This window comes from Ips typographus, linkage group LG8 (genome assembly GCF_016097725.1).
Source record: "Ips typographus isolate SLU linkage group LG8, UJ_Ityp_2.0, whole genome shotgun sequence".
In the NCBI taxonomy this organism is placed as follows: domain Eukaryota; kingdom Metazoa; phylum Arthropoda; class Insecta; order Coleoptera; family Curculionidae; genus Ips; species Ips typographus.
In genome coordinates, this window is record NC_138429.1 from 6,183,548 (window position 1) to 6,206,667 (window position 23,120).

The 23,120-nt window shown below is 32.4% G+C and overlaps 3 protein-coding genes across 6 annotated transcripts; 1 reads left to right on the forward strand and 2 right to left on the reverse strand.

Moving 5' to 3' along the window:
* Positions 1–214: 214 nt before the first annotated feature.
* On the reverse strand, positions 215–17,467 carry melt (ventricular zone expressed PH domain-containing protein melted). Of its 4 annotated transcripts, none has more exons than XM_081985103.1 (19): positions 17,201–17,467; positions 16,816–17,143; positions 16,585–16,756; positions 14,038–14,123; positions 13,813–13,975; positions 13,588–13,762; positions 13,371–13,534; positions 13,105–13,314; positions 12,881–13,044; positions 11,072–11,227; positions 10,852–10,962; positions 10,598–10,787; positions 10,307–10,544; positions 6,964–7,109; positions 6,670–6,900; positions 6,489–6,617; positions 6,248–6,434; positions 5,916–6,037; positions 215–2,305 (listed from the first exon to the last, which is right to left on the reverse strand). In XM_081985103.1, exons 3-19 carry the CDS (start codon positions 16,687–16,689, stop codon positions 2,036–2,038), a joined length of 2,847 nt encoding a protein of 948 aa, XP_081841229.1. In that variant the 5' UTR covers positions 16,690–16,756; positions 16,816–17,143; positions 17,201–17,467; the 3' UTR covers positions 215–2,035. The 4 variants fall into 4 exon arrangements, with proteins under 4 accessions (XP_081841229.1, XP_081841231.1, XP_081841228.1 ...); XM_081985105.1 differs by having other exon boundaries at positions 215–837; positions 2,092–2,305; positions 16,816–17,467; XM_081985102.1 differs by having other exon boundaries at positions 16,816–17,467.
* Positions 17,468–17,726: 259 nt separating this feature from the next.
* LOC145732723 (peptidyl-prolyl cis-trans isomerase H) lies at positions 17,727–18,608 on the forward strand. Its single transcript, XM_081985191.1, has 3 exons — positions 17,727–17,964; positions 18,021–18,197; positions 18,259–18,608. Exons 1-3 carry the CDS (start codon positions 17,881–17,883, stop codon positions 18,550–18,552), a joined length of 555 nt encoding a protein of 184 aa, XP_081841317.1. The 5' UTR covers positions 17,727–17,880; the 3' UTR covers positions 18,553–18,608.
* On the reverse strand, positions 18,595–23,057 carry Pus10 (Pseudouridine synthase 10). Its single transcript, XM_081985149.1, has 7 exons — positions 22,814–23,057; positions 22,451–22,736; positions 22,247–22,395; positions 21,866–22,188; positions 19,297–19,447; positions 18,856–19,126; positions 18,595–18,803 (listed from the first exon to the last, which is right to left on the reverse strand). Exons 1-7 carry the CDS (start codon positions 22,961–22,963, stop codon positions 18,610–18,612), a joined length of 1,524 nt encoding a protein of 507 aa, XP_081841275.1. The 5' UTR covers positions 22,964–23,057; the 3' UTR covers positions 18,595–18,609.
* Positions 23,058–23,120: the final 63 nt, after the last annotated feature.

Sequence of the window (23,120 nt, forward strand, 5' to 3'; positions counted from 1 at the left end):
ATTAAAAACGACGAAAATGTTTCATTTTACTGATAAAATAATAGCACGCCACTGACTGGCTGCAACAACTTGGAAAGTAACGAGAGCAGCAATATTTAAAGCGAGACGTACAGAGATCGTGACATCATCGTTTGATGACGCCTGTGGCCTTTTCTTAGCTGATTCGAGCTCTAGATGTGCTTTGAAACTAATGTACGATAAATAAAACACACAGTGAGTAATATCTTTTATTTATTTTATAACAATAAAGATAAAATATACATTGTATAAAAAAAATCTGGAATGTCTAAAATAAGTAACAAACATCTAAGAAAAATATAAAATATCTATACAACCGCAAATATACACATACATTCTCTGAGCGTTCATTTGCAAATACTAATAAAAATATGGATAATAAAATACAATTTTGGCGTTAATAATAAATAAGATAATCGCTCTTTAGGACTTGCATTTAAAAAAAATACACTGGGACTATACTATACAGGAATGGAAATTTCAAAATTATCCACAGGAAACCAGTCAGGGGAAAAGGTGTCAATGTATTGTCCACTTCATCAGTGTGTGTCTGATGTAGTGGTCAATAATTTTATCTTCTTACCATTGTTGATCTACCTTAGTCTTACCATAGACTAAATGATAAGTACAGACAACCAGCGCAATGTAATTAAAGTGGCACCCAAAAAGGAAGCCGTTTACTCTTCAAGCGCTTCCTAATGTATTTCGGCCGCTTCAGTTGTAGGTAAAGTCTAAGAGATGGCGCTAATACAGCTCGTCATTGCAGACATAGTTGCCAACTTTTCCTATAATCCGCTTTCTTTTGCTATCCCATCTGAACTGCGTAAGAAAGTTTGATTTTTTTAATAAATTTGAGTTAAATTACTCGTCTTTTGAAAACTAAACAAGATAAGAATTTCTGGTTTGAAGTATCGATAATAAAGATGATTCTATTTATTTTAAGTCACAGGACTCTTTTTTAACGTCAAAATAGAATCCTGAAGGTCATGTGACTCTTTTAAGATTAAAAATGGAATTTATAATGTCACATGACAATTTTAAGTTTTTCAGTTTAAGCTGATATTTTTGAAGACACGTGACCCTCTTTACAGTGCAAATGGCCACGTGACAATTTTCAATTATTTTAACGTCAAAACGAAATCCTAAAGGTCACGCGATTGTTTTGGATGTCAAAGTATTATTTGAAGAGTTACTTGACACCTTATAATGTGCAAATGGTCACGTGACTGTATATAACTAGCGAAATAATGTTTAAAGGGTCACGTGACCGTTTTTCAGTTTGAACTGAGATTCAAACGAAAAAAAAGGTCACGTGACTCTTTTAAGATTATTAATATTAAATTAAATATAATGTCACATGACTATTTTCAATAATTAAATTTAATTTTAAAGATTACGTGACCGTTTTTTAGTTTTAAACTCTAAATCTCGTGACCCATTTTAAGGTACAAATAAATAAGTAAAAAATAAACTAATAACAAATAACATAACTAAAAATACAACGAAGTGAAACACAATAATTTAAGAAAACACACACAAAATCTGTTATATTCTTATGTGATTTGTCAACTAGACAACGCCGCATTAAAACTGATATTTTCCAACAGTCAAAAGATTATGCGTTTAGGGGTGCCATCTCACGCTGCTTACTAAAATTAATTTTTAGTTCGTTTGTCTATACTTATCATTTAGTCTATGGTCTTACTATGGATAATTTTGATATTTCCATACCTGCATTTTGTGTAAAATGTATACAGGGAGCGTTACCTTAAAAATAATACATGTTTTTTTTTTATAAAAGCTGTTAAAGTTCAAGTATAAGTCACAACAATTATATAAAATAAATGGAATGTCTTGTCGTTTCGTATATCTAGCAGATCTCAAATGGTAATACATACTTTAAGTACAAAGTCCATCAGTTATTAAAAAGAAAAAGAGATCTAATTAATTCGAGATGATGAGACTTTTTTAGGATGGTTTAGCATTTTTTTTTAAAGTTAAAAACGTGTAATTTTCTTTAAATATGGCTTCGACTGCCTCCAAAACCTCTCGCTGGCAAACTGTTACTCTTACCTCGGGTCTCTTTTCCGTTTTGGCCGGATTCGCGGGAATGCGCCACCACAATGCTAAGACACTGGACCCATTCCTCGGCGTTTTTCCCATCGCTCGGTTTCAAAATTAACGTTTGATTTTCCGTAAATATCTCGAATGCTTTCGGTATATTGCGTGCCCCACGTGACACTCTTACTGATCGAATTTGATTTACGTCAATCGATTCTCCACCACTCTAAAAATGATTTAATTGCATTGATATCATCTGCTTAAGAAATCTCTTAATTCAGATTATATACAGGGTGATTCACGCTGATGGTATATTAGAAGTATCTACAGAACTGCTTAATATTTTTTGTTGAAATTTAGAGTGTAGGTTGGATCCAAACTCTCTTTCAAAATTATTTTGGACTTTGCGGTGTTTCCAGATCAGTCGGAATGAACCCGAATTTTTGATTTTCAAATGGACCACCCTGTTTCTAATCTCATTTTTGAATTCCTCGCAAGAAGGCTAGTAAGTAGTATTCTTCATGCTTCCCTATACCTATCTTGCACCGTTTCTTAGATATTTCATAAAAATAGTGAATTTGTCAGCAAAACGGTAGTCTAAACAATAATTAAATTCTCAAGTTCTGAAAGGTTTGCTATTGTGACCTTTTGTCCTCAGTTAGACAATACTACATGGTTGAAAAGCCCAGAGCCAGAAAATGAAAAAAAACTACAGGTTGGTCAATATTTACCCTTTAGTCGTTTTCTTTTTAATGAATCGATGGGTGTTTTAGGGTTTGTATTAATAGAACATTAAATTTAGAACAAATCCATGTATACTTTTCCTATACCTAACTTCAATCGTTTCTGACTTAACAGTTTTTCCTTCTTCTTCTTAAGGTGCCTATTCGTTTCGAATGTTGGCTACTAGCATGGCTATTCTGATCTTGTTGACTGCTGCTTTGAAAAGTCCTGTGGTGGTAAGAGAGAACCATTTTCTCAGGTTTTGAAGCCATGAGATTCTCCTCCGTTTTTCCTTAAAGTGAGCATAAAATCGTAATCCATAGTTATCTGGATACGAAAACCTACTTGTGCTTAATGATTAGTTTTTGTTTCTGCAACTACAACATGCTATGACAGGTATCTGTCAAACTTAACACTGTTTCAAACGTTTTTTTCTTAAATTGTGTGATTCTTGTCAGTACAAATGGATAGAAATAATTACCCCAGTGCCGCTATTATGAGTTTATTCATAATGTATGGAGAAGGTGACCGAATTATCAGCCGAATGTGCAGAAAATTCAATGAAACTTATCTAGACCGAACGCCAATTGGCGGAAGAATTTTAAAATAAATTAAACATCTAAAAGTTTATAATTACAATAAATGTTCAAATTGATGTCCATTGGCTTCTAAGTAATTTTGTGAAGTCAAACTTTCGTCATAAATAAAATACCAGATTTGATTGTCCATAACCAAACAAAAACCGTTGAAAATAAATTTATCTTGATGTGCTTAATCCCTGGTACAATGAGGATTTTCTCGAGACCAAAAATGACTATTTTTTCTGTTAAAAATGCCTTCTCGGGTAAATTTAGATACATTCGTCCAAATAATGTTTGAAAGGAATCGAGGATTCTCTTGATTGCGGATAATTAGAGCTTTCCAAAACTGGGTCCTTTGTTGGTGGTCTTAAGCGCTTAATTCTTGTAAATTTGTAATTATGTTTTTCTAATATTCTTTGGATCGATGCATATGATAAACCCAAATCTTGTTCTGCACACCTTATCGAAGAACGTTAATATGCCTCGAAATAGGCCAGAACACTCACTTCCTTAGAGGTTACCGTTTTTTTTTAAATTTTTGTTAACTCTACTAAATCCGAAATTAATGACGTTTTCTGGAATTCTTTTAAAATTTCTTGTATCAATCGGCGTTAGGTTTGAATAAGTTTTATTGAATTTTCTGCACGTTCGGCTGATAATTCGGTCACATTCTCCATACATTATGAATAAATTCATAATAGCAGCACTGGGGTAATTATTATTATTTCTTTCCATTTGTACTGAAAAGAATCACACAATTTAAGAAAAAACGTTTGAAACAGTGTTAAGTTTGATAGATACTGTCTTGAAAATAAGGATTTTTTTTTCAAGAAAATAAAGAAAATGTATTTATTTTATTTATAGAAAAGGTACATTTTTGTAGGGATGTCAAGTGTTTACCATTATAGTTAGTTTTAGTAGGATTGTATGTAGTTATTAAGAAAGTTAACAGTATTACTTGATGAACTTTAAAGGAGGTGAAAAAGGTGGTACGTGGAGGTAGAAGGTGGGAAAAAAGGTTTTTTTTGTTTTTGGTTGTTGATTGTCAAGAGAGACTTTTAATGACAGCTGGAAAGTCAGTTTTCTAAAAAATTCGAGCAAAAATCAGACTATTGAAGATCAGGGGATCTTAGAAAGCTTTTTCCTTCCGGAACGGAAGTTACTGGGTGTAATACCGAGTGCTACTAGCAATTGTACCGTCTAGTCCACGTTATGACATGGAGCAGATTGTGATAGAGGACCTATTCCAGAAGTGGTTAAATCGATAACCGAGGAGGCCTTCCGGCTGTTACCGAGATACAGCCTTTGCAGTTAAAAATCCACCTCAACGGAAAAGAAGAAGATTGGTCAACTGACGGTTTATTTTGGACTATTTGGACTCTTTGACGAAGAGTATTAGTTGTAAGTAGTTTGTAATTTTTTGTATTAAAGACATTTGTAGTTTCAATGATATATTTCGAAGCAGGATTTTTAGGTAGAAAGTAAGTTAGATAGGTTTAGTTATTTACCTTAAAAGTAACTTGGCATCCCTATAATAGAATTTTTATTCAAACTTATTTATTTAAATTTTCTTTATTTACTAGAATATTAGAATGAATGGTCAAGGTGAATCTGATGCCAGTTATGACGATATTTTCATGCAACTAGGAGGTGAGGGAGATTTGAGTAAATCTTATCTTCAGGATGATAATAATCATGACAATACCTTTCATAGCATTTTGTAGTTACAGAAACAATCATTATTCATCATTATATCATTACAAACTAATCATTAAGCATAAGTAGGTTTTCGTATCCAGATAACTATGGATTACGATTTTATGCTCACTTTAAGGAAAAACTGTTAATAAGTCAGAAACGGTTGAAGTTAGGTATAGGAAAAGTATACATGGATTTGTTTTAAATTTAATGTTCTTTTAATACAAACCATAAAACACCAATGGATTCATTTAAAAAAACGAACTTTTGGCAGTTTTTCTATCTGTCCGACTAAAAGGTAAACATTGACCAACCTGTAGATTTTTTTTATTTTCTGTCTCTGGGCTTTTTAACCATGTAGTATTGTCTAACTGAGGACAAAAGGACACATCAGCAAACCTTTCAGAACTTGAGAATTTAATTATTGTTTAGACTACCGTTTTGCTGACAAATTCACTATTTTTATGAATATAGTAGGGGAGTATTAAGAATAATTACTAGCCGTCTTGCGAGGAATTCAAAATGAGGTTTCATTTGAAAATCAAAAGTTGGGGTTTATTCCGACTGATCTGGCAACACCGCAAAGTCGAAAATATTTTAGAAAACGAGTTTGAAAGCAACCTTGCCTACACTCTAAATTTCAACAAAAAAATATTAATCACCGTTATACCAAAATTAAAACTGGTGGGTTTTTCAACAATGAAGAATTAGAACACACTGTGTTCTGTGTAAAGATTCTGTCAAAAGCATAAATCCACGTCAAGAAAATTCAAAAAAGCATTTCCAAAAATTGTCCTATCAGTAAATTCGACATAAAGTACGTTCTAGACTTACCGAGCCTTTGCACGATAAATGTGCACCAGATAAAGTAAAATATCGAGTTCGCCACCTTCTGAATAACCTCCATTTCCCCTTTTTCTCTTTCAGTTGCCCTTCAATAACGGGTTGAGTATCACCTGAAAAACAAATAATGTGCACCAACAGGAAGAACACACATTCTTCTCTATAATAGCAAATAATTTTCGGGATTTTATTATTTAGCCTTTGTCAAAAAAGCAGTCACAGCAATAATCACAAACGATCCAAATTTAACTTCTATTCTTTCCGAACTTTGGAGAAAAATACATTTTTTAATAGAAAATCATAAATAATTTGTTGCAATTTACCTCGCAAAAATCCCATAGCTTTTTCAGGGTGCGCACAAAGAAAACAGCCCCATTTAATACCACCAATGCTACTTAAAGGACCGCTTCCTTCCAACGTATCCACCGATCCCCCAACATTTGAAGGGCAAACTTGAAATACGTCAAAGTAGCCTGCATGTCGTAATTCACTTAAAAGTGCTTCTTGATCCTATGAAAAAAAAGTGTTATTACAACTAAAATAGTACAATAAAAGTAGTTGAACCTTTGAACATGGGAAAGCACTAGTGACCAGAGTTAAAAAAGTCTTGTTTTCAGCCTTCAAAATGTCCCAACAATGCTTCAAGCTGGCTACCTGCGCATCTCTGGAACTTAAAGCGTGCGAATGTCTTGCCTAAAATGTACATTCCATAACATCTCAATATCAAAATGACCGCTCAACAGACTTGTAAAGAAATAAACATTAAATGGATCCAAATCCGTGGATTTCTAGTTCTCATGGTAAAATACGTTTTCGAGTACAAACAATGTTGACCTCGGGCTTGGCAAGCAAAATGCAATTTGGCCGACTTCTTTTGCCGTTTCTCTTCAATTGTACATTTGGCTGGTGAAGGTATTCTTAAGGACACGTTTTCCATGTAAAGTTTAATTTTATCCAAATGCTTTTCACAAAAATGCTACAAATGTTCATACAAGTTAACTAATCCGGTTAAACGCTGCCTTTTTTAATAAACTTTTACCTGGATTGTGTCCCGCATCGGGTAAGGCTCGAACACACTCATTCTTTGATTGGTTATAGAATTTTGATTAATTAATGTAACGCTAGTATTATTGTTGTTACTTCTTCTGGAAATTACGGTTGTGGGACCACTCACGTTTACATTACCTGTAAATGGGGAAAATACTGTATAATTTACTTTATAAATGTTTTTAAAAAGGCGGTTTTGGGAGGAGAAGAAAAATATTGTAACATATTGTTCAATAGCGTCAACTGTGTTTTTAACTTTTAGGTTTAACCGGTTTTCTCTCACTAAAATATCCCTGCTTCCTCTTAATAACAACATTTCCCTGTCGCTTTTTCATAAAAATGTACATCAGAAAGAATTTTCCTCCTTTTAAAGGTCGCCCTGACCTTAATACTAACTAATAGTAACTCATTTATTAGTTTAAGTGAAATTTAGTGTGTAGTGTCCCTTAAGAGTTTTTTTTTTCCAAAGTAAGGTAACAAAATGGTTATAGTACGACATAATGGTTCTAATTCCTAAAGTTTAAGATTTGTTTAACCTTTATTAATGATATTTTCGATGGTTTTCTCTTTTGGATCACAAATAGAACACGGGACTAACTGTCTTCGCTGTTAAAACGTACAACGTTTCACCACCTAACCAAACGTAAGGTTAGGTTGTATTTTGAAAAAAAAAAGTTTTTACATTTTTGGAAAGCTTATTTCATTATACATGGTGAAAATGAAAGTAAAATGGTGTGATGTAACAATGTAATACCCAGGTTAACCATTTGCATGTTTGTTTATATCATGCCAAATAAGCAAGTTATTTAGGATTGAATGCAAAATTGTACCAAATTGTTCAAAATCTTTATTGCCAATATTTGAAGCCCTCTAGCGGCCAAACCGTTAAACCTACCAACCGAAGTGATATTATATTAAATTTTTTGGAAAGCTCATTTTATTAGCTGTCCATTGACGTAAAAGTATCAGCAAAGTATGTCAAATAGGGAAGTTATTGAGAATTGAATTCAAGAGTGCACCTAAATGTTTAAGATCTTCAATTCTAATCAAGACAATCCAATTTTATAACCGTTAAGTACATTTTCATGAGTTTTGACTTTCCTTTGCATTTGTAAACTTTATTCAGTTTTTAGGAATTTGCATTTTTAGGTAAATTTGTCATAAAAATTGACTAGATAATCAAATTGCATGTCCGTATAGACCAAATTCAAAAATAAACATTGGCTCCCATGAATATAATTTCACTATGAGGGCAGATTTTAAAAATTTGCAAAACATGAATATTGACTAAGACAATCAAATTTGGTATACGGCAAGTCAACTTTCATAATTTTTGACTTTTTAGTTGTAGAAAGTTTCAGGGTTGACAATTGACTTACAAAACTAATATTCCACCTTTCAAGTCAATTTTTACGTTTTTTACTCAAATTTCGTATTTTTCTGTCCTTTCTCTCTAATTCAGGTTAAGTGCAATTTATAAATTAGGCTTCTAGCTCCTGATGATGGATTCTAATAGGCCCGAAACATGATGAGCGTGCCTTTAATTGTTAAAAAAGGCAGTGAATGTTTTTTTTTTGTCGAAGACATTCATTTATTTAATCTTTCTAAAAGTTAACGAGGGACAAGAATAAACCATACACTATGTCAAAATACGTTACTAGATGTGCACGCAGAATAGTGCTGCGAATTACGCAACTACTACACAAGTGGACTTGACCATTTAGGAAGTTAAAAAGTTTTCACGGCCAGGTTTTTCACTTAAAAAAAAACAGGACACTATCATGAGGAAATGAGTCAAAAAGTAGTTTTTTCTACTCCTACATGGATATTGGTTCAGTCCTTAACAGTTTAGAGAACGGATAAGTAGGCAATTGCCAATGGTTGAACGAATACAGAATCCTACACTTTCCGGAACTGTGCGATATAAAATAGTCCAATCACAGGCACTTTTCACCGTGCGATATGAAATAGAACAATTACAGCTAAATCTAACAAAATTATTCTTCTGATTGTCATCCTCACTGACAGTTGGCATCAAAAAAATACATCATTTTAATGCAAAAAACGTGCTCTTTTTAACTAGATAAAAAAACAAAATGACGTCCTTAAGAAAAAAAGAAGTTGATGATGGTATCTTGAGACCGAAACGTCGGAACTGAAAACAAAATACACAGAAAGATAGTCCTTAAAAAGTTGCTCTAACAATGTTTAAGCCAAATTTTAAATCTTTGAAGCACTTTTTTGAAAATGGTCGTTTTATAATTAAATATTTTTAAAACGGTGTTGGATTGCCTATTAAATTCTCTAAAACTTTCCCCATTTAACCTTTGCAGTAGCTCTTACGGGAAGCAAGATTCCTGAATAGAAAATCAAATCTTGGACATACTGTATGTTATGTGTTATGTTATTTGTTTATACCAGGTGTCCAAGAGCACCTTGGACATAGGAGATTAACATGGGAAAACGGTTTTGATTTTTTTGCGCCTGTACGGTTAATTTGATTGAAAAATCGTATTAATAAAAGTTGTAGTACCTATCACGGACTAATTTTCTGTATTTTTTTCAGATCTCTAACTTGAGCCCTTTCGTCGTAAAACACGAACAAAAATGAGAAAATTTAAACTTTTGGCCTGCAATGGGTAAACATTTCATTGTTGCTGGTACGGTTGCTCGACAACCGCTTATACAGTGCAGGTAAAAAGTTAAAATTTTCGCATTTTTGTTCGTGTTTTACGACAAAAGGGCTCAAGTTAGAGATCTGAAAAAAATACAGAAAATTAGTCCGTGATAGGTACTACAACTTTTATTAATACGATTTTTCAATCAAATTAACCGTACAGGCGCAAAAAAATCAAAACCGTTTTCCCATGTTAATCTCCTATGTCCAGGGTGCTCTTGGACACCTGGTATGTTATGTTATTTGGACTGTGGTTATTAAGTTTTGTATTGGGTAGTGTCATGTTAGACCCACCCGCTTTCTGTGACGTTGCTTGGTCCTTATTAGGTTGGCAATAAAGGATATTATTATTATTATAAAACAATGAAAAGCAACTGTGAATTAGTTTGATAAAATTCGTTTTTCAGTCAAAAGTGTATTCTCTAATTAAAGTTCTGACTAAATTATAGCTGAATTGATGAAATACCTGATTTATAAAAAAAAAACTATTATACCTACCACTCTAAAAACAAACTTGTATCCCTGAATAACGCAGCAATATTAAAAAATAATAAAAATTAATTACCGCTAAGAAATTATGTAAAATTTATTTTTTTTATCATTCAAACAAACCTACATATTTTAATAGTAATAAAAGTAAACAATATAAATGACTTACCACTTCCAGTCAAAGGTGCATTGTTTACCGTACTTTGAGAAATATTCAACATTTCCGGCGGAGGACTACTAGGAATAACAGAAATGTTTTGCGTCGTTGAGCTGGTCCCGGTCGTCAAGATATTCACCTGGTTACTGCTCGATATTGTGCCCGAATATCCGGAGTTTATTGTTACAGTATTACCATTTATTGGAATAATTGGTGGAGGCGGTGACGACAATATTGATGAGATCAGTGTCTGTAATGTACCAAAGCTATTCAACCAATTTTCAAAAATTAACACAAACTTACTTGTCCTAGGCTATTGTTTAATAGACTTAGCGGACCTTGACTTAACGGGCGTTGGATCTTTGGTGGAGAAATTGTAGTAACTGTAACTCCACCGCTTGCTACTTTTACATTTGTACCGGACCATTTACTTCCACTCACTACAACAGGAGATGACACTGGAGTGAATGAATTGGGTTGATTGCTTATTTCCCTGTAGAAAAATTTACCAAATAGCACCTCAACCGGGAAAATCGTCAAATTTGATGAATAGTTACCGTGAAGTACTCAATTTAGTCATGCTTTTGTGTAAACCACCTACTGAGCCTCCAGCTACGTTCAACCTGGTCATACTTCTATGGCTGTTAGTGTTTTGAGCAGTATGTAACCTATAAAAGTCAGATTTTTCAAATTTCCTCGCAAATAAGGACAAATCTTCATCAGTATAAATTAATTCAAAAGTAAATACTGATTAACTGGCTTCTAATACAAGCTTACCTTCCTGTACTCCTAGAATCACCCAATTTTGCCCTTCTTGTATAGCCTCCAGTGCTAACTTGCGGTGTTGGTTTATCAGGAAGCGGCTGTCCTCCAACTTTCACTATTGTCACTCCACCAGATGTTACTTGACTATTTTGAGTCAATTGATTTGTACTAAAATAGTATAAACAATCATAATACAACCAAACTAGTCCTAAATTGTAAGTATTGAATGACTTTCAATAGGGGTTTTGCACCAAATTTATTTTTGGTTGAAACTTTTCTTTTAACCGTTAGGTCGTCTAGTAATATGCCGACACTAAAATTATAAAATAAAATATTTGGTAATAAAAAAAGTCGTCAATGACGTGAGACAAAAACGATTCCTACGTCACGAGGCACGTCGCGTCGCGTAGAATTCCTACTCTGCAAATTTGTGACCGGTCAAATTTTAATACCTTTAATTTTCTTTGTTGTCTTGAATGCATCGTAAACTTTGTTGTATACTTGAATCATGTTTTAAATATATTCTCTTAATAAGAACGTTTCCAAATGGGTAAAGAAGGATTTGTAAAAAGCTTCATCTAATTTAATTTATTAAGGGTAAAATCGTTCAAAATTGATGATGTTGACCTTTACTAATTCAAGTCGGTGCGTAGGAAAGATATCAGTATTTGACACTAATAACACTAATAAGGCAGAAAAGTAGCAGTACCATGTATAGGGGTGTTCGAGTATTTTTAAATAAGACTTTAACCCCAATTTTTATATTAATAAATAAGTCAATCTGCAAAACAAACGATTTGCAAAAATACATAGGAATTATCATTTTCTAAAAATTGTCAAAGGACTACTGGTGTTCTCAACTTTAAAAAAATCATTTAAAATGCCCAGAAACATATTGTCAGACGTCTCTATAAGTGTCCGGAACGTTGGAAAAATCGTTTAAAATTCTCAGAAGCCTCTAAGTACTATCGAAAACCTTCTAAAAATTGTGAGAGGGTTCTACAAGTGTTCTAAACCTAAGAAAATCGTTTAAGCTGCCGAGAAACATCTAAATACTGTCGAGAACCTCCTAAAAATTGGCAGAGGACTGTACAAATGTCATAAACCTTAGAAAAATCGTTTAAAATTCCCAGATGCCTCTAAATAATATCGAAAACCTTCTAAGACTTGTGAGTTGTGAGAGGGTTATACAAGTGTCCTACACTTTAGAAAAATTGTTTCAAATGACCAGAACCTTCTGCAAGTCTTCTAAACCTTAAAAGTTCGTTTATAAAAAGTTCGTATGCCTTTAAATACTATAAGAAACCCCCTTACACCTACAAAGATCCTAAAAAAGGTAGGTCCTCCCTACGAAATATACTATTATATTTGAATAGCTTTCCTTTGTTTAATGGCACTATAATTAATCTTTTCTAGTGTGGATTTGGTGAAACTTGTGCATTCTGACATCATTTAGTATTGACAAGCCATTTTCCCTTTGATATTAATTGACAAACAAGCCAAATGAGAATTACTAATAACACTAGAATAGACAACATCGCAAGCGCTGAATGTGGCCGAAATGAAACGTGCCTCGTGACGCACTCGTCGGTTTGACGCGCTTGGTTTGCGTTTAAACTTGCTGAAAAAAATTGTTATGTCTTCCTAGAAATAGAAAAAACTTTTCTGAACCGTTTTTATGTCAATCAATTTAAAGAATTTAAAAAAACAGCCTTAATCGTTGACTCTGAAAACCAAAAATCTTAAAGAATTAATAACACCCTTTTATTTATTAGGCATCAATTAAAAAATAAACTTGAACTCATACAAATTATAACTTACCTACTGTGATGCCTTTGACTAACTCCAGCAAGAACTTTGTCGGTAAATAAAATGGGGTAGGAAGTACATAACAGCGTAACCTCCCTTAAAAGTGTACTCTGAGAGCCTCTATCCGCTTTAGGTAAATATTCCAAGACAAAATTAAGAGCGTCTTGGGCTCTATCCTATTTAAAACATCACCAATATAGATCTACACTTTTAATCCATCACTGTGATTGGCCAACCTTACTCAGCTTTCCCACAGCTCCAATTACTTGGGCGGCAAGACAAACCGTTTGTGGATGTCTTTGTGCGGCTTGTTTCATAGCAATCACGTGATCAGCCAGTAAAAGTGGTTGCTTTTCGGCCATATGTAGGAATATTTGTAATGTGGCTGCCGCTGTTACAGAACTAGATAAATATTCGCATAATTGCGGAACGCTGGCTTCAAGAAGCTACAAATACAATGATTTACAATAGAATTTTTGATATGACAAATGAGACATCTTACTAAAGGATTGTCTTTCGCCATTAGAGAAAATAAGTTTAACAAAGCCAGTTTTTCCTGGTTGTCACAATGCGGTAACAAAGAAACTAGCGCCATGGCGTGTCCTTGAAAAGGTTCAGGCGAAACGTCATAAATATTTGGTAATACTCTACATAAAGGGTAATTGCCTTAAAAAAAAACAAGCAGTTAAAGCAAGAAAGTAAACGTTAAACAGTATTACCAGAAATAATAGAATCCATGATAGGTTGTACATGTGGCGTGAGTAAATTAGCGTGTTCCATAGCTGCTAAAGATAAATAAGAAGCCATATTACGCGACAACTCTTTGTTGCCCTTATGCAAAAACTTAACGGCAACCGGCAAAGCACGCTGCATTACAGTTTCTTTGCTATAATTCTAAAGGACACAAAGTAACACCTAAAGCACACAACACTTAGGCACCTTACCAGGAATATACATGATATAATATCACTTGAGATTTTTGCGTGAGGAGGATCTTCATCTCGGCTGGAAACCTGCAAATTGTGATGTAAACAGGACTCCAAAAGGTTCACCAAGGCTTCACAGTGCTGCTCAATACTACCAGTTTCGCGAATACAAGAAGTAACTCTAACAAACCGAAATAATCATGTAATATGTAGTAAGTTTTAAAAATTGAAAAGCGGATTTACCTTGTAATGCATATTTCCACCACACTTTGATCATTATCATTGTCTACATAATCAGGAAGAGAAGAGACGGTAGTGATTTCTTTTATCTAAAAAAAATGGACACAACCACAGAAAGAGTGAAAATGCTTCTAAAAAATTACCTTTTTATTATTATTTTAGTTTCACTAAACTAAGTAATGATTTTATGGATAAGTATTTTTCAATCTGCCTGCTCCATCATTCTGTGCTGTTCATATTTTATTGCTCTATATTGACATAAGTTGCGTCTTTTTTGTTAGATTTAATTTTATGCTATTATAATATTTTTATTTTTGCACATTATTCATACTTAAGAGTTAGATAATTATTTTTTTTTCATTAATCCTGTAAATTCAATGACGGCGTATTTGTATGTTCTGATTCATCAACTCATGGGAAAACCCTTCCTGAACCTAGCAAAGCTGTCATTATTAAAATCACTGTCTTGTAGTAAGTTACTGGATACATTAACATCCTCTAGCATTAAACCAAGTATTTAAGTTTCACTTTTCAATTCTCTCAGTTTCTTCAGTTCTTGTGTCTTGTGTATAGGTATATCTTTATACAAGGCTATTGAAAATTTTAAATCATCCATAAAAAATCAATATAGTAAGAAGAGAAAGAGATAGATAACCATTGCAAACCAATTGTTTTGACAGAGCCTTACAAGTGACTTGTGTCAGTTGTGTTACTATGCCAAGGCCAATGTGACTACCATATTTTAACTTATTCTGACAAAATAAGATAATCAATGTTGCCACAATCAGTCAGTGAAGGTGACAACATTTGACAGTTGGTTATTGACTGTGGTGGACTGTTTCTACATACCTGTTTAAGAGCAGTAGTTTGCAGTGATTTCATCTTCTTACTCTTGATATTCTAGGGATAATTTCAAATTTCTTATACATATTTGCATATTCATATTGTGTCGAAATAGGTATATGACTTTATTTTTGTAGGTAGGAAAAAACTGTTAATACAAAAGTTATAGGACTTTTCCTAGGTCACGTGAAAATGTTACTCAATAAAATAAAAGACCCTAGCAAAGATGAAAAAAAAAAGGAGTTAACTAATTAGTAATTATAGTAACTAATTTTATTTATTTTCAAAATCAGTCGCCATGAATAATTATAATCAAAAGGACTGAACGTTATTATTATTTGACGTCACGATGACGTAATTGAACCAAACCAAACTATATATTCACCAACTGAGGAATTAAAAAACCAAAGAATAGTGAATGAGAGAGAAATGGAAGAACTAGAAATTAGGCAAAACATAACTGTAAAATTACGTCATTGGGACGTCAAATTTGTTAGGCATGCTGGACACATAAAATTACAATTTTTAAACTGGACGACTTATCAAAAGAAAAAGTTCTATAAATTCAGATCAATCAATCAGAAAATATACAAGGTGGTCTATTAAAAAATTTTTTTTACTAGTCAATAATATATTCTGGTCATTTAGGAGGTCATATTTTACTTGTAAAAATAAAATCGCCACAAGCTGGTTAATATATTGGGACCAACCCTCTAGGTAGGTATCAAAACTTCAAAAAACTATGCATAGGAAACCTCTGATAAGACAGAACCATTAAAAATTAACGGGCTTGACAAAAATCACTGTGTAAGTGACATGTGTCAATCTGTCAAAAACCCACTTTTTTGTAACATTTTGTAACTAGATTTCTTTTGTTTGAGGTTTTGGCAATGTGTTTTTAAGTATGAGGAGGACAAAACCATATTCAGAGCCCTACACAATTAATTTACCTAATTAGGTACAGCTGTTTCAGTTACCTCACATTAGCTTCAACTCTCTGACTTAACTAATATAATAATAATATCATATTATAATATGTCCCTTACAAAGTTTCTTTTATATTATTTGAAACTTTTTCATTTTTTTTATATGATTAAGCAAGGTCTAAAAAAAGTGAATCCCAAGTGTTTTTACTCTAAAGTGACGTCAGGACCACTAGGGGGGCCATTTTTAATTCCTTAATTATTGCAGTAGTTTGGTCCAAAAAAAAAATTTTTTTTTTATGGTATAGGTTTTAATAGAGTATGTACTGAAGATTTACAGTAGTATTTTTAAAGCAAATTTGGCAATTTTTCTATTTTCAAACTTCCACACCTGCCTATCATATAATCAAATTAATTGAACAATAACCCCATTTGTTTTGAATCAAACTGATAGTTTGATAGAGCAAAATATCAATATACACTAGTATTGCACCTGATTAGTGAGTTTTAAAATCACTTCACAGTTTGCTCACTGTGAGTCACACTGTTCACTCTACTGAGCTTCAAAACAAATGCAGTCTCCTGCCAACAAGTTAGTGCTTATATGTCACTTTTTGGAGTTAATACTGCATTACTTTTTAATAGGTTTTTAACCATTCCTTTCTATAAAATAAACCAGCATAATAAAGTTTCCAATTAAACACTTAGTAATGTATGAGCATAGACATATTTTAATATAATAAGACATATTCTATACTTCTACAGATAAAAACAAATCACTTACCACATTAGTAAGATCATTCACTATGACAACATCTGGTACAGAAAAAAGGTCTCCAGCCCTTGACAAGTCTCTGTTCTTTAAAACTTGCATAAATAACTCATGCATTTTGTATGACTATTCTATCAGCAACAGGTTACTAACATAAACATCATTGCTCTTTCAGTGATTAAGACTGCAAAAAAATTGAAGAAATTACACATTGTTAATAAAAACTTGTAATGAAAAAATTACCTTGAACTTAGGAAATAAAACTGCAAAACTTCATTTTCACTTTTCACTGCTGAACACAGATGGTCTTGTAAACACTAATAATGTGATTACTGGTGCACCAGTCAAATAGGATGCAAATTATGAAAATAAAAAGGTAAACAGAGACAGACAGTTGTCAAGTTCCCCCAACCTAGGTCACAATCTGCAAATTCAACTCATTTCAAAGCCTTTATTAAAAATCTATTTCAGTTGTTTGCAACTGGTTGGATTCCTGAAATTCCTTCTGCTTCTTCAGCTAACGGTTTCTCTCCAGTTTTTACCCAATCACATGATTTTTAGCTAATTTTAGCTGTAAAAATACTGGGGTCAATAACATTCTTTCACCTTATTTAATAAGTGTAAACACTTGCTGGCATCTAGTGGTTGATAGTGGTACTAGTCTAGAAGTACTCCAAGTACTCGAATTCTTTTGGTACCACTTCCACTGAGGGTGGTTGCAGAAAAATCAAGCCCTATGTCATTATCACTAAATGGGTTGTACCATAGTACCAAACACCATTACTGCTGCTTCACTTTACTGTTCATGTGCAGCTCAGGAGCAGAACCAAGGTGTTTTCTATGGTAATGGCATTGTTCAAAATCTAAAGATGGCGCTGATTGTTGGTACTAGTTCTTTGATTTGGTACTCTTGTTCTTGAATCTTGTCCTGAGAAGTGAGAAATGCTTTCTAACTTTCTACTGTTTATGGTTATCGTGTTTCTTCAGATACTATTAAAACTAAACCATTACCATTGTACGAAACTAAATAACCAACATAGACAAATAAGTAATAACTATTTTGTTTTAATAAAAAGCTGGGAAATGAACAAACAAACGAGCATTCTAACCTAATTTTGTCCTACGTCCACTTAGTCCACTATAAATACTAAATGCAAACAGCTGATGATGACAGTTTTCCAAAAGACAACCTAACCTAACATTTAACAAACGGTTTTTACCTAACCTAGCAAACAGAACTAGTAAACATAAATTACTTTCTTTAAAAATAAATAATAATTGCTGTTTTTTTAAAACTTGGAATTCAACATGCCAAACTGGAACCAAATCCAAAGTCAACTGAGACATCCTGCCAATCCGGTAGTTTTCTTTGATGTTGCAGTAGGGACTACAGTAAGTACTTTGTTAATAGGAATTTGATTCAAATTAACTTGATTTGCATGAATTAGGAAATTGGCCGAATGATTTTTGAGCTGTTTGCGGATGTAGTACCAAAAACTAGTGAAAATTTCAGACAGTTTTGTACTGGGGAGTTTCGAAAAGACGGAGTTCCACTTGGGTATAAAGGAGCCGGTTTTCATAGAGTAATCAAAGATTTTATGATACAAGGAGGTGATTTTGTTAATGTAAGCATAGTAACTCACATTAACTGTTATTAGTCATGTAGTTGATAATAATTCATAATAGGGTGATGGCACAGGAGTAATGAGCATATATGGAGGTGGCACATTTCAAGATGAGAATTTTGTGTTAAAACATGACAGCCCAGGTCTACTTTCCATGGCTAATAGTGGAAAAGATACGAACGGTTGTCAGTTCTTTATTACGTGCGCAAAGTGTAACTTTTTAGACAGTAAGCATGTTGTGTTTGGAAGGGTGATAGATGGACTTTTAGTGATGCGTAAAATTGAAAATGTTCCTACAGGACCTAATAATAAACCAAAAATACCTGTCACTATAGTTCAATGTGGACAAATGTAAATATATTTTTAAGACTGACTTGAATAAAGAAAAACACAAAAGTAAAACAAAACAAATTTATTTTGTTGCTTGTAAATCATCCTCAGGCCAAACTAAATCAATATCAATACAGTCCAAGGCAACCATATCACTGGGATAACCAATCAGTGAACTAATACTTGGGCGTGTCCTCTCAAAATCACCATGTACAAACTCTTTTACATATGTGCCTGCTTGTGTTACTAGGTCTAGTTCAAATAGATTGCTATGCCCTAATAAAATAATTATTAAAAAAAAACACATTTCTATCCTCCTACTATTTACCTGGAATCTCAGTAGCTTTCATGTGGTAAATAGTTTTGTCCCTAGACATCAACGTTCTTCGGTGCAAAACTCTTAATACAGTTCGTTGTGAGATATCTAAAACTTTTTGCTGATTTATTATGTCTACAACGGCTTTGATATCTGGTGCTGTGGTTTTACATAAAGCCCTGTAAGTTTTCTTTTTTTGTTCTTCCCCAAATTTGATTCTGTTTAAATCGGAGGCGTATATTGTTTGTAGTTTTATTACTGCGACTAATTCGGAGTGGATTATCTTAAACAGCAAATGTGGCCTTACAATTTGTTTGAAGCACTTTTAGTCAAAATGTGTGTTTTTGACAGTTTCGAGATTTTTTAAAACAAAAAACATGGTTGGACACATTCTTGCTCATTAATCAAACATTTTTAAAGTTCTGCCAAAACACAATTTTATATTAAACTTACCTGTTTTTCTACTTGCATAAATTGATCAGCAGAAAACTGTCGTTGCTTTGGATTCTCAATTTTAATATAAAACGGCCTTCCTGAACCCAACATTCGAACATCTACATCCTCTCTTCCACTTGCAGTAAATGTCATATCACTTTTAGTACAACTGCAATAAAATTAGTTAAGCGAATATTTTTGAATTCATTATTAGTTTTTTTGAGGTCTTACAGGTTTAATTAGAAAATTAGATTAGATATATTTCTAGGAAAAACGCAAATAAACGGCTCACGGAAAACAATCGAGGCAGCCAAACTTTAAAGATTATACAGATACCTTCAAATCCGCGGCAAAAATGCTACCACACGCTTTTCGTAAATATTTTTTTAATAATAAGCCTATTGCTTCAAATTTCCACTATAGGAGAGATCTTGTAGAGTAAAAAATCGAATTCCAATTTAATTTTTATCCTGTGGAACCTTGAAAAAGTTTCTAAAAGATGTAAGAAGCCTCTACAAGTCCCTTAAACGTTCCAAGAATTTTTAAAAATTACCAGAGCCCTATAGAATCTTTTTAGAAATACTAAATGCTTAAAAGTACTATCTAATATATCCCAAAATATGTCAAAAGCTTCCACAAGTCCTTTAAACCTTCAGACAATTTTTAAAAATAACCAGAGGCCTATAGAATCATTTTAGAAATACCAAATGCTTAAGTACCTACTATTGAAAATATCTCAAAAATTGTCAGAAGCCTCTAAGTCTTTTAAACTTTCTGACAATTTTTGAAAATGACCAGAGGCTTATAGAATCATTTTAGAAATACCAAATGCTTAAGTACTATATACCAACTGCCTAAAAATACTAATTATTAAGGTTAAAATATCATAACTAAAATTAAACATATTACCCTCAGTTCTATTCATCAAACATTTTTTTGTTTTTAGTCATAAGGTGCAGTTTTTTAGGCATTTATATAGTTTACATCCCACATAACAAATAAAGTATATTCATGTGAAAAATACAGGCCAGGCATAGCCACTAGCCACATATGAATTTGAGAATATGCCTGGCATATACCTGGCTGCTGTACAAATTTAACTTTTTAAATATTTCAATAAGTATATGCCAGGGGTATGTCTGAGAAGTGAAAACTGATTTCTGTATAGTGTGTTATAAATTGAAAAGTTTCGTAAAATTGTTACAAGATTAACACACTATTTCAAAGTGAATGAGAATAATGAAAATATAGTATAAACTATAAATGGATATAAGAAAAGCAAAATATGAAAACTTCTTATTTTAAAACCTTACATTTTCATTCAGCTGTTCAGCTAATTCAAGCACAAGAAGATTACAACGCGTAAACCAAACAAAAATTACTGAAATTACAAAAAAAAATACAATTTTGAAATTTCCGCCTTCATCAATGTTATTTTTAGATTCCTGAGAAACATGGCTGGCACATAAACTAAAGGGACAAAGTAATACCTATGCCAGGCACATATTGGGAATACCTATACTTTCATATACTGGGCACATATCTGGCATATATTTGAGAATATACCCCTGTCTGAAACTACCTGCCTGGCACATAATTTTGCTATGTGGGATATAATTACTTTCAGGAGGGTTTGTAAAGTCATCAATAAAAAAATAAATAAAATAAAATACTAATTTCCTTCTATTACTATTTGTTGTTTTTAATAGTGCAGGCTTTGTTTATTATGATTATAGGTAATTTGTTATTTTTCACCCCTGAAAGATTGTGTGTGAATGAACCTCAAACTCTTATTTTATTTGCCATATAAACCATCAGGTAGTAAATTTTAAAAATTTGAGTCATGTTATAAATTTTGAGGTAAAAGCGTTCAATTAAAATAACTGCCACTAAAAACTAAATTAGCAACTTTTTCCTCTAGTTTAAATAATAGTAAATATGACATATTAGCAACAAAAATCAAATTAAATAATTAAAAAAATGCATTTTACACAAATAAAGGTAATTTTTAAAATTTGTTAAATGGATTTTTTATGCATTAAAGTTTTATTGCCAAAATGTCATACTTATTATTGTTTTGTACTAAAAAAAAAGTTACTAATTTAGTTTTTGGTGGGAGTTATTGGATGCCTTCCCCTCTCAATTTATTACTAAGATTTAATTTAAACCTGAACAGAATACATCAGACAATTTTTTTTAAATCCACAAGTTTAGTTTAGACTGTGTTATTTTGCACCTGATGTGCAACTGTCACATTCAAATGTCATCAAAAATTGAGATTTAAGAATTATTATTTATGATTTTGAAACCCAGGAAAATTGGTAAGTTTATTTTAGAGAAAGATCAACTCTCAAATAAAAGAACAAAACCAATTTTAACAACAACCAACTCAGAAAGTTTCTACAAATGTTATTTACTTTCTTAAAGTCTTTGATAAAAAACCTAAAAGTTTTCTTGTTTTTTTTTCTGCTCAATATCAACCATTTAGTAAATTGTATTAATGAAGCAACACTTTTTTATTTTAAGCTTATAAACTATTAAATAAATATCATTAATCTTTATTAATACAACAAGGCAAAATACTAACCCAAGAACATCAGAAACAGCATCAAAAATTATGTCTTGCACATTATGTTCTGACACACTTACTCCATCAATAATCCATGGGGTTTGACCGACATTCCTTTTAAATTTGTAGTATCTGCCCCCCAAATATATTGGATCAACCACAATATTAATCTTGTCAAGTATTACTTTATGGTCAGGTACTTCAGGAGGAACTAAGAAATATTTTTTAAACACCTCATCTTTTGTATCTTTCAAAAAGTCTGGTATGTTGTTCCTACTAATTATAATTCTGCCCTTATTTGACTGTTTTCTTGAAATTATTTCTTTCATATTTTCAATCTCCTGAAATGCAACTAGAATGTTTTATTTTTTTAAGGTGTTGAAACCTAAAATTACTTACAAGTGTATCATTATCATATCCTATACTAATAAGGAAACTAAGATGAGATTTTGGATGGTAATCTTTGTTTAAGGTTTTAGAGAAGATTTGTGAAGCAGCTGCACGAAATATTTTATGTGGCTGCTCTAAAATCATTTCATCTTTCAATCCTACAAGCAAATAAGATTATTTTATCAATTCGTCTTATACAGTCAATTTACTCACCATTTTGTTCGTACAAATTTCCAAATTTAAATTCAGGAAATTTGGACTTTAAGTGTAACAGCATACTGTGTGCTCTTATCACCAAACACTTTGGAAAACTAACATTGAAGAAAAAGTTGTTATAGTCATAATCTTCAACTGGGATAGGCTTAAACCCATCTGCAAGCCTCTCTATAGTGTCGTTGTCAAAACAATTAACACACACAGGGCAAATGTTGGGTTTAAGTCTTTTGGCACAAGATTCCAAAGAGTTATTGTGCAGGTCAATGTTTTGTTGTATTGATAACTAGAAAAATAGCATGTGCACAATACTTGTTCGATTTTGCAAAACTAATTTGGTAGGAATTTAAGAGTAAAACTTACCAGTTCATGCAAATACTCTTGAGGATTTGTATAAGCATTCTCATTTTCTGAAACATGCACTCCTAAATATCTAATAATGCATCTATAACAGCAATTCAATTCTCTCAAAAAATTTATTATTAGATTAAACGATTCTTTATTCTCACTCATATCTGTTAACAAATGTTTTTTTTTAAATAAAAATTAGTTATTCACAAAACAGAAACTAAAATCTAATTTAAAGTCAGAAAATTAGGTTAGGTTTGTTTGAGCTAGCACTTTTCTTCTTTTTTTCTTCTTCATTTACATTTGAGTTGACATTGACATG